The 17,118-nt window shown below is 34.7% G+C and overlaps 2 protein-coding genes across 2 annotated transcripts in view; both read right to left on the minus strand.

Annotated features, from left to right (window-relative positions):
- TM9SF3 (transmembrane 9 superfamily protein member 3) overlaps positions 1-17,118 on the minus strand; it is a 696,120-nt gene that overhangs the window by 511,428 nt on the left and 167,574 nt on the right. The gene's annotated exons all lie outside the window — the stretch shown is intronic.
- The window catches only part of LOC148955153 (unconventional myosin-Va-like), a 67,289-nt gene that overhangs the window by 35,188 nt on the left and 14,983 nt on the right, over positions 1-17,118 (minus strand). The window contains exons 7-11 of the mRNA XM_089104829.1: positions 15,297-16,436; positions 13,119-13,367; positions 10,239-10,443; positions 6,012-6,232; positions 3,393-3,677 (exon numbers count right to left, since the gene is read on the minus strand). Coding sequence (XP_088960955.1) covers positions 3,393-3,677; positions 6,012-6,232; positions 10,239-10,443; positions 13,119-13,367; positions 15,297-16,436 — 2,100 coding nt within the window. The remainder of the gene's footprint in view (positions 1-3,392; positions 3,678-6,011; positions 6,233-10,238; positions 10,444-13,118; positions 13,368-15,296; positions 16,437-17,118) is intronic.

A 17,118-nucleotide genomic window follows, 5' to 3' on the forward strand; every position in this document is an offset into this window, starting at 1 on the left:
TTCAAGGGATGTGAGCGGAGGAAAAGTTGTGTTAAGATTATTGTTATTTGATGGCGGTTCGGGGTCAAAATTGGAGAGGACAGGAGGCCACGCTGTATTTAGAGTGTGCAATTATTACGGGCCCAAACGTGCATCAATGCACATTTTTTTTTGAATTAAAACCCATATTGAACTGAACTGAACTGAACTATACGTAATAATTTCTGTTCGTTTTAAGTTGTAATGTTGTTCCTTACTTTCAGTTAAAAAACTTGTTTGTTTTATTTAATTTCTGATCGTTTTTAAATAATGCTGGAAAATCCGGTCCCCCTCCATGGAAAATTCCCTTCCCCGATGAACAATTTCTCCATGGAAAGATCCTCCCACGTAACTCCCAGGCCCCCCCCCCCACTATAAAAATCCCCACACCCCTGAAAACAATACTATATATGTAAACAATGGGCCAAGTTCATAGCTTGAAGCCCTTCCTCCGGGGACTGTGGGGGGTTAAGTCATCCTCAAAGACATAGTAAGTAGGTTTACGACTATGCTGAACAAAATGGTTATCTCACAATTTTGATCAAGTGGCTCTGGGGAAAATATGGGCGTGAGAGCGGGGCTAGATGCCCTCCAATATTTTTGGGCACTTACAAAGGGCACTAAAACTTTTAATTTCCGATCAAATGAGCCCTCTCCCAATCTTCTACGATCACTGGTTCGATATGACCACCCCTGAAAAAAAAAAAAAAAAAAAAAAACACACATCTCTGATCTTTCTTCTGGCAGGAAAATACAAAATTCCACATTTTTGTACATATGAGCTTGAGACCTCTACAGCAGGGTTCTCTGGTATACTGAATCTGATAGTGATTTTCATTAAGATCACTTGATGTTTTTGGGGTTTTTACCCCCTTTTTCAAGAATTGGGCAAATTTTCTCAGGCTCTTAACTTTGATGGGTACCATTAAATTTGATGAATTTTACATATTTTGAATAAGCATAAAAATTCTATTGTTTTTATGTATCTATTGTTATCAAGACTCTGTTTCTTAGAGTTTCGGTTACTATTGAGCCGCATCACTCCTTACTTACTGTTCGTTACCACAAACTGTTCGATAATAATGTAAAATTAGGGGGTGCAGAATCAAATAAGTGTAGAGACCGTCAGAAGCACACTCTGGAATATATTGTATCAAAAAATATGTCCTAGATCATGGCAAAACTGTATTTTTCTCTCCCAAATTTTTACGAAACAGATTTACAAATAAGGTTAAAGCACACGAGCTCAAATAGTATGAAGGTAAGAAAAAAAAATCGTGCTAATAGTACCCGCAACCCCCAAAAAGGGAGTTATAACAATGATACATAGATCGAAAGAATTAAATTTTAATGGTGGTTTGAAATATGTCAGTTTCTTCAGCTTAAAGTTTAACACCAAAAGTTAAAAGCCTGAAAAAGTTGACTAATTTTCGTAAAAGGGGGTAAAACACCCCAAATAAGGAGTGATCTTGCTGAAAACTACACCATCAGATTCAGAATATCAGAAAATCCTGTTGCAGAAGTTTCAAGTCCTTATCAACAAAAATACAAAATTTTTTTGTTGTTTTTTTTCCAAGACAAAATGTCATGGATGCGTTATTACTTGATTTTTCCCCATGGGTGATAGTATTTTACCCAATCATAACTAATGGTACTATCGGGGGCTGAAGAGGTGGCAGCCGGTCTCATATAAGAAACGTTTCATGTCCGTTTTAAGTTTTAATGTCATAAAACTTTTATTTGAGTTTTTTTCTAATAGGTGAGAATGAGGTGAGAGTGAGAATGAGAATGATTACCTGAATAGGTAATCATTGAAAATGAACTTCAATATCTATCCCATAGAAAATTAAAAAAGGAACTTAGACAAATGAAGTAATAGGTTATCCAGTTATCCTTCAAAGTAAAAAAAAAAGTTTGATTTACAATACCTAATCAAAATGCTTGGGGGATATAATAATTAAACTCTCTCAACTTCTAAACAAGGAATAAATATGACAGCGCACTTTAAAAGATCCAACACTAATGAAACCTAAAGTCATGCTGATTAGCAATGAACCAACTTAAAAAAACAAGGAAAAACAGGTAGGACATAGGACTTTAAGACAATAATTTTCAGAAAGATAAAATGTACATAGCTTCCCAAAACGTAACGTCATATTCACCAACCCCGCCGCAGCTCCAGATTTTCTAAAAAAGAACCCAAAGGTCAAACCTTTGCCACTTCTTGCAGTAAACCGAAATAGGGCAGTGCGTATTTTAAAAGTAGACAATAAGGAGAACAAAGCGAAAGGAGGGTTAAATCAAAATAAAAGAATTTTGAACAAAAAGGAGACTAAGAACGACGAAAAAAAGTCCAAAATCACAATTGAACTTCTTAAGTCAAATTCAGAACTTAATTAGGTCAGCAAATAGCATAATCACACTTTTATCAAAATAAATTCTTCCACTTTTTTTCTTGATTATTGTCGCTTATTTCTCGTGATTTTCTTCTTTCAAATATACGTTGTCTCTGGTTTCTTTTTTTAGCTCTAGTTTTGTTTTAAACTTGTCTCTTTTGTTAGCAGCGAGGGGGCCTTGCTGGTTATGTAGGTAAAATATTGTGTTTCTCTGCACTTTACTAGTCTAGTTTTCAGTTGATTTTTTCTTATTTTCCAATTTTTGTCAATACTTAGTTTCTCTTACACAAAGACAAAACTACAAAAAAACACAAAATTGTCATGATATAAGCCCTCATTCGCAATCAATCAGCAATTAGCGAGCATTCAATAGAAAAATTAGAAAATGGAAATCCAATTGTTTTTAAAAACAAAAGTATGATGAGGGAGCCGGATTAGGAATTGAAAATTTTTCTTTATTTTGACCGTGATTCATAAAAAATTCTAGAACTTTTTATTATTCCCGATTCCAATTCTAATTATTCATTTCACCATTACCAAAATATTATGCAAATAATTGGATCCTACTGTATGCTAAAATTGGAAAGTAGTTTCGGCTAATTAGAAAAATGCATGCAAATTGACCCTTCAAAGACCAAATCAAAGTCCACCTTTTAAATTATAAGAGATTTTGGAGAAAATGCCGTGATTGACCCTTGAATTTACCCTTCAGAAGGATATTCTTTAAAATATGTAACAAAACAAGAAAACGACCAATTTTTTGCCAATTGATTGGCACATCAACATCTTAACTAGCTAAAAATACTATTTTTAAGTTCTCGCGATGTTCTTTTATGTACTTAATCAGTCTGGCTTCTCAACAAGCCAATACAGCTTGAGATTATTTTCCTTCTTACTAATTAGAAATTGTGGCCAGCGACTATTCAAAGGCCAACTTGGAAACATGACTCATATGACAAAATTCCATAAATAGCATACCTTGTGATGTTCTTCCATATGATGCAAAGAAGCTTTTTGTGCCATGTATACCTCTTTCCAGTCATCAGCATCAGACCTGCTTTTACCAGCTATAGGTTTGGCCAAGTCTCCATTGCTTAAATCAAGACGTAATTGCAAAACTTCATCACGACGCCTTTCAAGTTCCTCTTGCATAGCAGAAAATTGATTCATTAGGGACTTCAAACCTTCTTCATTTGAAACCGACATAGACTCACGGAGATGTTGAATGTCTTGTAATAGCTTGGAGTTTCTCATTTCTAGATCCTATTCAGACAAAGAGGCCAATTATGATTGATAATTTTATATATATAAAAAATTATATACTCTTTAGAAACTTTTTTTTGCGACATCCTTCGTGACTCTAGGTCTTTTAATATTTAGATGATACCAAATAGCTTCTCAGAGGTAGCGTAGTTGATGCTAATGTAAAAAATACAGATATATTTGATGCAAATATAGAAAACAGCAATCGAAAACCCCCAGGAATCTTTGACCTAAGTGGCTATAACGGTATTCCATTGTTGCTATATCTTACCCTCAAACCCTTATTTTGATCCCATTAATCTTACACTGGCAGAATTGCTCCACCGCTAAAAGAAAACGATATTAATTACTAATAATCTTAATGCAAGATCTGTTAAGAGAGATCATTTCCTGGCTGAAGGGCCACGAAACGGAGATCAGCACCGCCGGTTTGGACATTAAGGGTCTAGTGCTGTCATACTTACTTACTTTTCTTTACTTATCATCGAGACGGAGGGTAATAGGTTCTAAAATCAAAGAATCACCAAAGTTCTCTCGTGCTAGAGGGCCAGGTCCGAATGATAAGTCACTTATATTTCATTGTTGGAGTAATATAAAGGTTCATAGGTTAAAACAACAATATTGTCACTTTCAAATAAGCACGAGCATTCCATTTAAAAACGTCATGACTGTCTGTTAGAAATAATGATGAATCCGAGGCAAGGTGGGACTCAAAATAAAAAAACTGGTCAAGAGAGGCAGATCAAAAGATTCTGACCCCCCATAATCAGTAATGTTACTAAGAAACCATACCTTATGGCAGACGTTAAAGTCACGTGTAGAAGTCGCGTGTAGAATGGTGGTTGATTTGAAGAGTTTTTCATCGACGTAGTCGAGAGAACCTGAGATTTAAACGCTTATCCTGTAATTCGGAGAATTAAATAAAGGCTCCAATGACAGATGTTTTCGGAAGGTTCACCACGATCTTGCGTTCCTGTCCTCATAAGTTGCAACAATGAGACAAGAAAAACGGCTTTGCAGGTGAATATCAACGCGTGCTCTACCTTAGGTGGTCCTGTCTCAGCTTTCCCAAAGGATTATGTGCCCCTACATGTTACGCCCAATCCACAGCATTGGAAATACGTTTCTTTAGGAAGAGTCAAGTTACCATTAACTACTAAATTTTGCAGCAACAACCACATTCAGGCTCTGTAGGCGAGGTCACTAGCCTACTTACGTAGCCAATTGAAGCAAACCACAGCGGTATGAAAATCTCCCTTATCTCTAGATGAAAGTAAAATAAAAGCAAAGCTGGACACTAGGTCATTTCTGGAGGATTGTCTTGTCGTTGCTTCGTGTGAATAACATTTGTCTCTGGAGTTGTCTAATTTCCCAACACATATGAAAAGGAACAAACAAGTTTAAACAAGTCACGGCTTCTACTCCTCAACTATAGCCTATATTTTCATTGCTACACAGGAGCTTCCACCCCATGTCCATTATTTGCGCTTTCCATTTATCTGCATTCCAAGTCCATAAGCGCAGAAAGGTGGGAAAATGGATTTTTCCTGTCATTCTGTAGGAGCCCGTCCACCGAGAGAACGGTATTTAAATAGGGAGAATATTTTCAAGAATCAATCAAGGAACCATTAAGAGGTTGATTTTTTGCACCCCCCAATAAAAGATTAAAACACAATGTTTAGCCACAAGAAAACAAGCGCAAAATATAATATAAATGTATATTTAACGAAAAACGTCGTATCCATCTCATTAGTTACTGACCAATTCTACCATTGCTGCCAATCGAATATGTGGTGGTTGTACACCTGCTTGCGCATTGCCATGCTCTTTCTATGTTATTTAGTCAGTATTCAGGTAATAAATCTATGGTTTAAATTAAAAAAAGACGGATATTGTTTCATAACACTGTAATATATTCTGTAGAATTGAAGAGCCAAAAACTACCTATGCAATAAGTGTTACATTATTCTATGCAATAATTTTAAGTAAAGAGCAAAATCTAATTTTTGCATTACAAATAGAAGAAAGAAAATTCGCTTTCTTTAAGTTTCTATTGTATTTTGTAAATCACTTGCTTTTACCATGCATAACACTCTCACTGACACTTTACCCCCTGTGATACAACTCATGCAGTATTTGAAGTTAATGTAAAACTGGAATTTTTCCTCTCGGGTTAAATCTATTAGCGTTGAATTTTTCTTTGGGATAGAAATTCAGCATGCAAAAAAAAATACTTCAGGCCAAAATTTGGACTGAGGGAACCTTGAGACTAAAGGTAGGGGGCAGGGGTCTAAAGACAGAAAATGAAATGCTACCAAAACTGAGAAGAAATACCTGCAACTTCATGCAAACAACATTCTGCTTCGGACCATTTTCAAAAAAACTGTCCAGTTGCTTTCTTAAAACGTCACATTCCATCTCTAGAAAAAGATTTCTTTTCCGAAGGGCCAGAGCAACTTTAGAAACACTGCCTTTTGAAGCCTCGTTCCCAGAACTGATAACAACACCAGCTGTCGAGGAGGGAGATCCAACTTCTTCCTCTTCTTCTTCAGACTCTGAAATGTGTTCAGTTTGATTTATGTTTGATCACAGTAAGATTTTGATACAAGCTTACTGACTTACCAGATGGAGTCACCTTTTTTCTAACACTTACCTGTCGCAACTGAAAACATATTCGTCCCAACATATCCTAAATATTTTGTAGCAGGAAGATGGAATCTCAATTCATTTGCAAATTTTACTAAATCCCTGTATTATCTATTTCATGTAAAGTGTGTTGAATATAAGTTAACAATGTGTCTGGTATAGCCTTTAAATTACCTTTTAAGTCATATATGGCAAAATGAGCAATATCTATGTTGGCTTGAAATTCCTAAAATCCTTACACTGGTAAGAGACCAGTAGAACTTGTATTATAGATGAATTAGCAACCAAAAATTTGCCTTTGTGTCAAGTCTTTGCAATATCTATGGCATAAAAGTTATAAATTAGGGTAATATTTGAGTAAAATAAACCCTCCCCCCCCCTCTTCCTCGCTCTCTGTTCGTTTCTCTTCCTTCACTTGAGAAAAAGGAATCGCAAATAGCTTTTTAACATATATTATCCTTTATCCATTACAAATTAATTTTTTAAACAAGTCTTTCCGACGCAAATAAAGAGCGGATTTGACACTTAAAATGAATAAAATTACAGCTTCGCCGTTTATGAAAAACATATCTAGCTTAAAAAAACTGAATCATAATATCTCCCTATATTTTGAGAATTCTGAACAACTAACGCTATTCCTTTTGTAACAAATTAAGTTGAATCCAGAGGCGCAAAATAAATGCAGATACCGACTTTACAGTAATCTACGTATTTCTTACACATTAATTAAAATTAATGTGTAACATTAATTTCGAAAAAGAAATTTTTTAAGGAAAAATTAAAGAACCATTTTAAAACTTAAGACGAAAATAAATAAAGTCCTATAATAATTCAAACTTAATGCGACAAGAAATTACTGCCACAGAATAAATGATACCCAAAACGAACAAAAATTAAAATAAATAGTCATATCATACATAAACATAACAGATGCTGATAATAACGAAACAAAAATCCGAAAAAGAGTAAATATTGAAATGATCAAGTCAAACCTAAAACTAACAGAAACTACTACAAAGAGGAGTTTGTCTACAATCCCCTCCCCCCCCCCACCACTATGCCTTCTAAAGGCTATTCCTTCATTTGTGTTTTGATGAAAACTATATGTATTTTGAACAGTGTGGTTTAATTTTTTTAAAAATATTGACTAAAAATAAAATAAATCACTACAATAATCAAGATTACTGGAATAAACTGATTAAAATCAACTGAACGATCAATGCGTAGTGATAACCTTGAAGTCTCAGCAATTCAAGATTTTGTTTAACAAATTTAGTTTTCAGTGTTATAATCATGAAAAAAAAGTTTAAGATATATTTTGCTTTCAGTAAAGCGCGAATGACACAATAGTCCTTAGAAGACCTATTGGCAGGAGGGAGAGGGCAGTAACTAAACTCCTATTTATAATACTTTCTATTCGTTCTAATTTGATTTAGTTCAACATTCCCCTCAAAATTTTAACTGAATACCCTTAGCCGTCCCAGAGATATAGCAAAGCCCCCCCCCCCCTCCCTTTTCCATTACGAAACATATGCTTAGACAATTGCCAATTTACATTGTTTGCGGCCCTTGCCCCAGGACCTGTGAGGTTAATATTTTCAAAGGCATATTTACCGGTCCTATTGACCAGTTTTAACAAAATGTCAATCCCGAAATTTCATAAGACGCCTTAAGAGGGTAAGTGGGTGGTTAGGATTAAGGTCATAAACGAGGAATGGTTTCGCTCCAATTCTTTTTCTTTCTTAAAAAGGGCCCTAGAACATTCAATTTCCAATCAAATGAGCCCTGTCCTAAGTTTACACAACCAGTCCTTTCATACGAGGCACTATAGATGAACATAGTGTCTTTTATTTACTTCACACATCCCCCCCCCACTCAACTTTCCCTAAAAGTTTCAACTTAATATCCTTAGCCGTTTCTGAGATGTTACACAAGACCCTTTTTTCATTATAAAATATATTATAAAAATTATTGACAGGTTACATTGTTTACGACCCTTATCCTCGCATCTGTGGGGATCGAGATATCCCCAAGGGTATATTTATTGGACCTTTTAGCTGTTTTTTAAAACAAAATGTCAGATTTTAATCAAATGTCCTTGGAGGATACGGGGGCAGGTTGTCCTCCAATTACTCTTGACTCTTAAAAAGGATACTAAAATTGTAATTAGGATCGAATGAGCCTCCACTGAAGTTACTAAGACCTATATTTCAATTTCAATACGTTGAAAGCTTATGCCGTAAGCCTCTACTACAGGCATTTTTGGGCGATTTTATTTTTCACACTTAATTGCCATTTTGAATCAACACGATTCAATAAAGAAATAAATACTTTGTACCTTATAATATTGTTCGATACACTGTTTTCATCGATACACCCTAAAGAAACCTTACGTTTCCCCCCCCCCCCTCCTCCCTCAGAGATTTCAAAAAACGTTTGTTTTTCTTGTATTTTTATTTAAAATATAAAAAAAAATACATTCTTCCCCCTCGTATACATTTGAATTGGTTCCCTTGATAGAAAGAGAATTTTTAGATTACGATACAAGCTGTTCATTTAAATCTTGGCAATTTCCAGCGGTTCAAAAATTTTAGAGCATTTTTAGAGCAATTTTAGAGCATAAATTTTAGAGCATTTTTTAGAGCAGTAAACAAACACAAACTCGTTTAGATCTAGAACTGATTGAAGACTTTTCGGCCAGTGACCTATGGTGGAGCTGGAGTCTTATTTTAAAGCTAAAATCATTATATTGAAAAGAAAACAACACATACAATTTAAATAGGTAGTAAATTTTAGCGTCTGTGCAATTTTCACACATTGTACCCACCAAGCTTATTTTCCAATCCAAATATGTTTTATGTGCTTACTGCCAGATACCAGCTGCGTAAATGGGGCGTGGAGTTTCGAAACAGGTTTCAAAATATTTCCCATATTCCAAAACTATTCTTTCTCCACCACGGTCCACTGAGAATTTGCCTAGCAATGGAGAAATGTAAATACGTTCCTATAATTACTTGAACTTACTTCAGAACGGAAATGCACAAGAGAAGTTTAACACCCTGTTTCGTTTCCAATTTTAATCATTAATTCAACTTTAAATGCTTTTTACCTTCCTTTTTAACCGTACAAAATATATTTTTTTGGTCCTAATTTCATTATCGTCAAATGTTTTTTTTTTGACAAATTGTTTCTTTTTTAGTGACAAGACACGCAATTTTGGTATATTGTTTGTGAAAGCCGTTTCGGAAATAAAACCTCAAAATTATCTAAGTCCTTAAAAATTACTGAAATCTACAAAAAATACCTTCAAAACTACCAGAATAAGTGAAGCTATTGCGTTCATTCAAAATAGTTCATTTAGACTTTACAAAAGAAAAATCATTAATTAAGAATTTATCATTTATATTTGGGTAATTTCAGAATCTTTTGGCCCTTTGTTTATTAACAATCAAGGCTTTTTTTAGACCCATTCGTATAGATTTAGGCAAAAATCGTACGAATATAAGCTTCCCCTCTTTACCCCAAGGTGAAATTCTATGTCTGATATCATTTTCGACAGTTTTATCACTAAGGCTGTGGCCAGTCATTGTAGCTTAGTACCTTTTGGAAGTTATTGAAATCTAAAAACAAAGAAACAACCTTGAAAAGCAATCAGTAAGTGAAGTTGTTTGTTAATACACAAATCTATTTTGATATTTACAAACAAATATTAAGAATTATCAAATGCACTATTACTTTTTCGATTCATATAAATGTATGTGAAAACTACGGAAAAATTAGCGTCACCCCTCCAGCTGTCCCCAGCATCACATTTTGAGTCAGTCCCTTTCCTCAGACTGTATTTCTGGGTACAGCCTTAAGTGGGCCATGTAATTTAGCATATTTTTAAAATAATTGAAATCCAAAAAAAAATACCTTCAGAGCTACTAGAATAGACAAAGCCATTTTTCTCAGTCCTTCCATTTGAAAAATGTTCTTCAAAGTCCTCTAATCTTTCTCTAAGTAGCTCATTTTCTTGTAGTATTTGCTGATACTTGACAGTATTGGCATCCATACTATAGCATGTTTCAATCCCCTCTCCTTCAGAGATCTGACTGGTCCTGGTATGTTCCATCTCTTCCTGATTAAAAAAAAAAAAAAAAAAATTAATCAATGAGCCACTCAGTAGCCGAATTAAACTCTTCCTGGTATGTGTCCTTGTAACAAGAATTTAAGAGCCTCCTTTCCTACAGGGGTGAGATCATGCCTGGCCTAAAAAGTACAAGTGGAAGTAAGAATGTTTTTTTTCTTTTTTCAAAAGAAGAACAGAAAACAAAGCATTCTAAAACAGATCAGAAACAAGTAACAAAAGAAGCAGATGTTTTGTTCTGTTTCTTATATATATAAAACAAACTGTTTTTTTAAAAAAAGCTGTTTATACAGCAGTCTTTTATTTTTTCACCAATTTGGTGTTGACTGTGCCATTTTTTTAAGAATGTTAACTCCAGTATGAGAATATATTATATATTTTTTAATGTGAAATTTTGAGGAAAAAAGTCCACCTATTTCCAACTTTTTGATACAGTTTACAATAGCTCTGATACGTTCTGGCTCTTTGGTGGAACAGCAGTCAAAGCTAAAATTGACTCTTGCCGCAGCTGGTAGTACTTTTTTACCTTAGCCTACTTTTTCAGAGTAACAGAAATTATTAAACACCTATTATTAAACTGAGAACGCTTTCAAACCTCCAGATACCATGAATCATGGTGGTCCTGCCAAGTAGGGATAGTAAAAGTGTGTCTTAGAAAACTGCTACATAAATAAGCTTTCAAAAAGGAGTTTCCTTCAATCTTTTTGTAACAGAAAAAGATCTTATGTCTGAGGTGCCCCTTTGATTTTTCCTTGTGTAGAAGGCCATAGTTTTACCCTGGGACACCAGGAACTTGTACATGGGCTGGATCACCAATCTTAAATGTAAAATGAACAATGATACAAATCCCCATACTGTTTTTATGGGGTTTTGCAGCACTTATATCGCATAGTGTAATAAGCAAACCATAATTAGCACTGTAAAAATAGGAAAGATTTTTGCCAGGTAGATAAAGATCATCATCTGAGGAGGAAGATATTTTCTTTAGCTTTTCATTAACAAAACTCGATTTATTTATTCTCTTTTTGTAATATTGAACAAATTCAATACCGCAATAAAAAAAATGGCAAAAACAATAAAGGAATATAGCTAGGACAAAGTATGTTAAGCATCTTTCTATTCCTGGGCAAAGTATGTTAAGCATCTTTCTATTCCTGGGCAAAGTATGTTAAGCATCTTTCTATTCCTGGGCTATCCTCTCTTAAAGATGTTGTTAAAATTTGATTGCCTGAAAAAATTTAGTTAACCAACGGGCCTAAATACCTCTACTTACTATGTGCGGGAGTATAGTGCGCAAGAGCTTTAGAGTTTCTTATATCCCGAGCCCCCCCCCCTCTGATTATAGGGGTGGTAAAGATTTTTGTTCCCAGCTACATAAGCTCTATAAGCAATATACATTTTACGTTCCAAAAGCATATGCTCTGACTTTGCGGTTATAGAATAATTTTTTTAATATTTTCGGTTGTTTGGAAAATTGTGTGCATGTAAAATTGTAATTTTTATTTTATTTAAGGCGTGATATAATGAGTTCAGATATCATAGGCTGTCATTTCTTCTGAATTATAGACGTGGCCTGAAGGATAGTACTTTTAAACTGATGAGGAGATCAAAGAAACTGTCACAAATCACTTAAAACCTTGACGGCGACATTTTATGAAGACGTTGTTGCAAACTTGTTCACAGATATCACTAATGCTTCAATCGGCCAGGTGATTTTGTAAAAAAGCAATACCCTTGTTTTTCTTCTTTTTTTTCAAAATTATCTTTTTATCTTTTTATCCATCTGTCCTTTATGGTCAACCAGATGTTGATAACTGTGCTTTAAAAATCTTAAATTTTCGCGGATTTTCACGAAAGAAGATTGATCTCGCGAAAATCAAAGTTCAAAAACTCAAAGATTTTAATACAATTTAATCAAAACTTCTGGGACTAGTCACAAAAGTTACGCGTATTGGCCGCAATTTCGATAAACTCCGTAGTAAGCATTTGACAGCAATGGCTATTACCCATGTTCGTCTGGAGCTCATTTTCACATTTTCAGAATTAAATTGAGAAACCATTTACAAACCTGCCCTTGGACCTAATATGAAAAGTCTCAATCCTAGTGGATCTTCTTTACCGAAATGTGGAAGGAAACCGGAATAGTCTTTCCCTTGGTTCTACAATGTTTGGCTAATGGAAAAAGAAACTGAAGCAGGCGTTTACGTTGTCTGCGAAAAAAAAATCAGCAGGGTAGTTGTTTTAACACCAACATACTGCTGCGTATACCGCTGATTGTTTAAGAAACGGGTTTAGGTTTTTTTTTAGTGTATGTTTGGACATGAGAAAAAAAAATTTCTAAGATTTTACAGATTTTCTATAAATTTACTAATTACTAATTAATAAAAAAAATAGTAATTAAAACACACTTTTGATGATTCTGGTTAAGAATATCTCTATATCTTCCACTCCGATTTTCCACCAAATTCCATTTCTTTTTTCCTTAAATAACAGTTTTTTTTTATTAAAATCATCAAAACTGAAACTGATTTTTTTTTCTTTTGAGCCACCTCCATAACAAGAGCATCAGATCCCCCCTCCCTTCCCTCTGGGACCTTACATCAGGTAGGGTTTTATCCTCAAATTCATTAAGCGTTTCCCAATTATTTTGGTATCGACTTGCTTACCGATAGTGCCTTTTCTAGTTTGTCAATTTTTTCCACTAAGCTGTCGTTGATATTAGCTAGGTTTTTCTCCCTTTTTTGAGCTTCGCTGAGTGCATTGACAAGATCAACTTCGTTCTCTTTTAGACGTTTTATCTCCTCTTCGAGATTTTCAATATTCGCTACTCTCTTCTCCAATTCTTCGATACTTGCTTCTCTAAATTTAAGTGTTTTTGATAATTCATCTGTGACAATACACTGCGACTTCAGTTTCTGAAATTAAAGAATAAATATTCTGTAAAAAATCGTCAATTCTATACGCCTATATGATTTTAATGATTCAACTGGTAGGATATATAGTTTATAGAATAAAATGATATTATATCATCAACATTAGTATCATTATTATTGTACTTTTATTTTGACTGATCAGTGTTAAGGAATAAGTGGAGTATTGAGTGTTAAGTTAGTAGTAGCCGTTTACATGATGAGTTATGCTTTGTTTTTTCAATCCCCTTCTGCAGTTAATATAAATTAATTCTTTCTTTCAGTGGAAATTTTGGATTATCCCTCATCCATATCCTGGAGAATCAAATGGAGGGGATTTGGTTGTGTTAAGTTTTTTTTTGTTAACAATTGCCCTTAAGTAAAAGAACAAAAATAAAATACACAATTGATTTTTATCTATATAAATTTAATTTTCGGTCTAAAATAACATTACTGTCGCTTTTTTTACCCTTAGGTATCCAATAATTACAAAATAAATGCTAACATGACCATCTCAGGGAAGTGAAGAAGTGAATTAAGATGGGCAGGTAATCATCTGCTTCTCCACCCTCCAAACCCAGCAGCAGATTTAGGAGACTCCCCCCCCCCCTGTCTTAGATAGATTTAAATTTTTAGAAATATTCGCATTCATTTACAGAAACAAACCAAGCAGAAAATAAAGTTATCAGAATGCTAGCGACGAATCCGTCAAAGGCAAGAAATGAAATTCTTGCCCAGAACAAAGAAATGAAATTCTAGGCATCTACATAACACAAACAAGCCAACTCGCGGCCATGAGAAGAACAATTGTTAAGCTCAAGATTTGAAATGAATGTTCAAGCAGCGAAAAACGAAGTGTCTGCCCAGCGAACACTTCGCTGTTTCGAACATGTTTTGCGATGGCCTGCCGACACTCCGGCTCAGATTCTTTATAACTAGTCGCTGAAAATCAGTAGTCGCTGAAAAAGTCCCAGAGGAAATTCCAAGTCCCAGTCAAATTTCAGTCCCGAGAAATTCCTGGACCAGGCTGGAATTTTGCTTTCTGAGGCAGAGGCCCTTGATGCTGACCGCCCCAAGTAGAGAAAACTCTCAACGCCCTGCTAGCACGAGGATTAAGTAAGTAAGCCTTCAAAATAAGCAATAATTAGCGTTCTCAGTGGTCAACTCGTAGCATTCTAAATGCGACAAAAGTAGTGCCTGTTAGCACCATCCATATTTCAAAAGGCAACTTGTTGAGTAGTAGTACAATCGTCAGTTCTTCTGCATGTCAAATACACGGTCATTTATTATTCACAGTAGTAAGAAACACCGCATTAGTATTAATAAACGGCACTACAATAAGTTTTCGCAAATCAGTCAGAATCTCTTATCATTTACCTGCTATTCAAGCTTCCAATTAGCTCTGCCCATACTTCAAATTCTAGAACGAGAGCATTACTTTGTTCATCTTGTTAATTTTTGGTCCTTTCGTACATTTTATTTGAGTTTTGTCAGAGCAACAACAGGAGAACGTGAAAGAATTTAAATTTACAACATTAAATTTTATAATACCTTACTCTGTGAAAGAAGGTTTAAAAAACAATTACATAATATAAGCAACCCCAGTACCATTTCAAAGTAAAGAATAATATTGTACTTCAACATCGATTTTTAAAAAATATTGGAGATCAAGCCAGTGTCAGAGTTCTGGATGAAACTCCACCTCAAACAAATTTCTAGCCAGATTCCCCGAATTCCCAAGTTTTCATTAATCCGAGTTACGAGATCATCAAGTTTTCTAGAAGTAGAGCAGTTCTCATCGCTGGGTTTATACTGAATTCTCACTGTAATGTCTACCCCCCCCCCCTCACTCTATGTGCCATTATAGATATATCTATGATATAAAGTAGACAGAAATAGTAATTTTCACAAAGATGAAAAAGAAACGAAACTCACCTTAGTCTCCTTATCTAACATCCTTAAAGAATTCACTACTTCCTTATTTCTCCTGTCAAGGTTCATCTGAAGTTGCATAACTTTGATTTCCAAGCCTTTGTTTAAATTCTTGAAACATTCAATAGAACGAGCCTCTGCTTTAAGTCTTTTAAGCTCACGTTTAGCAAACCAACGTCTGACACAACTTTGAACAATTATTATGCTCTTTTTGGTGTTCCTGTACCTCTTAACAGCAAGCCACATTCTCACATTTTTCTGAATTACTATTACTTTTTCAGTCTGTTTTCTTCTCAAGAATGCCTGTCTGACCAAAAAGCCACGACCATGGGCTTGCAAACTTATAATGTTCGAGCGGATTCGACTGTACTTTCGTCGAGAGAGCCAACCACGAATGTGGCACTGGATTTTTATTGCAGCTTTGTTTTGTCGAAGAGCTAGTGCTTTAGCACGGGCAAAATTTCCACGGACTCGAGCTTGAATGAAAATGGTAGTTTTTTTGAGTTGACTGTAAAGTTTTCTTTGACGACAACCTCGCCAAGTTTTTTGAATAATAACACTACTTTTCCACAAGAGATCCGTTCGCAATTTTTCCAATTGCGCAATCTTTCCTGCACGAAAAAATACTTTCGTCTGTCCAAATTTACACACTTCAGAACCGTCACTGAGATTGAGTAAAACAGTTTCGCATATTTTACGTGGCTCAGCCTTGCGGAGACCTATAGCAAGCTGGTAAAAGCGATTGACAAACTGATCGTATGACATTCGGGACGGGAATCCAGCTGCGGAAATACGCACTGTCTCAAGAATACCACATGCTCGTAGCTGCTGCACAACTCTGTGAGGATCAAACTCGAATGCCACCTTACTATCGTTCGGTTTAATGCATCTAATATAATGCGGACAGGTGCTATTCAAGCTCTGCATTAATTGAGTTAAGGAATCTTTAAATTGTGACCCAACAGTTCGCTTTGTCCTTCGCAGGGTTGATTTTGCTGCAGGTTGCATCTCTTTCGAAACTAAGGTTCCAAGTTTACGTGGAACAGTACCAGCGATTTTTCGAGGTTCGACACTGGTAAAAACACCTTCCTCTTCAAATAAACTAACAAGCAGAGGATTGGTTGAGAGCTGCAGAATAGCTACCTGTAAAGACAAGTTATTTTTCTTCATAAAAAGTATTTTACTAGCTCATTAGATAGGATAGAATAAAAAGTTTTAATAGTTAAAGTTTTAAAATTTTAATTTAGTTAAAAATTTAAAGTTTTAATAGTGAAAATAAAAATGAGCACTGTCAAAATATGATTTAGATAGTTCTTAATAGCAAAAGAACCCATCAAACGAAAAAAAAACTTTTTTACTGATACTACTACAGATATACTGGAAAACCCAGATGAAAAGATGTAGTAGAAAATAAAATAAGAATTAGAGTAAACGATATGTCTACAATTTTTATTTCAAAATTCCACGTCGTTTGCTTTGGAATTTGCTCTAAGCATAAATGCTTACCTTAAAAGGTTTAATTTAATATGAAGGCTTAAAGCATTATTTTTTTTCTTAATCCATAAACATAAAAAGGTAAACTAGTCTTTGAAACTGAGACAAAATTATAAAAAATGAGCGAATCAAGATTGTATTTTTAAAGGTACATCAACAATTCTTGATGAACTGATAAAAGTTTAAAATTCTTCTAGGTTGTCACCTCCAAAGAATTTTTTTTTTTCTTTCTTTTTTTTTTTTTTTTTTTGCAGCTTTTGTTTATTGAAATGGCTAAAAAAAAAATATACTGCTTATATTTTCACTAATTCTTCTCTAGCCTGCTATGAAT

Source organism: Artemia sp. Qi Xiang Cuo, chromosome 2 (assembly GCF_049724085.1).
Source record: "Artemia sp. Qi Xiang Cuo chromosome 2, ASM4972408v1, whole genome shotgun sequence".
Lineage (NCBI taxonomy): Eukaryota > Metazoa > Arthropoda > Branchiopoda > Anostraca > Artemiidae > Artemia > Artemia sp. Qi Xiang Cuo.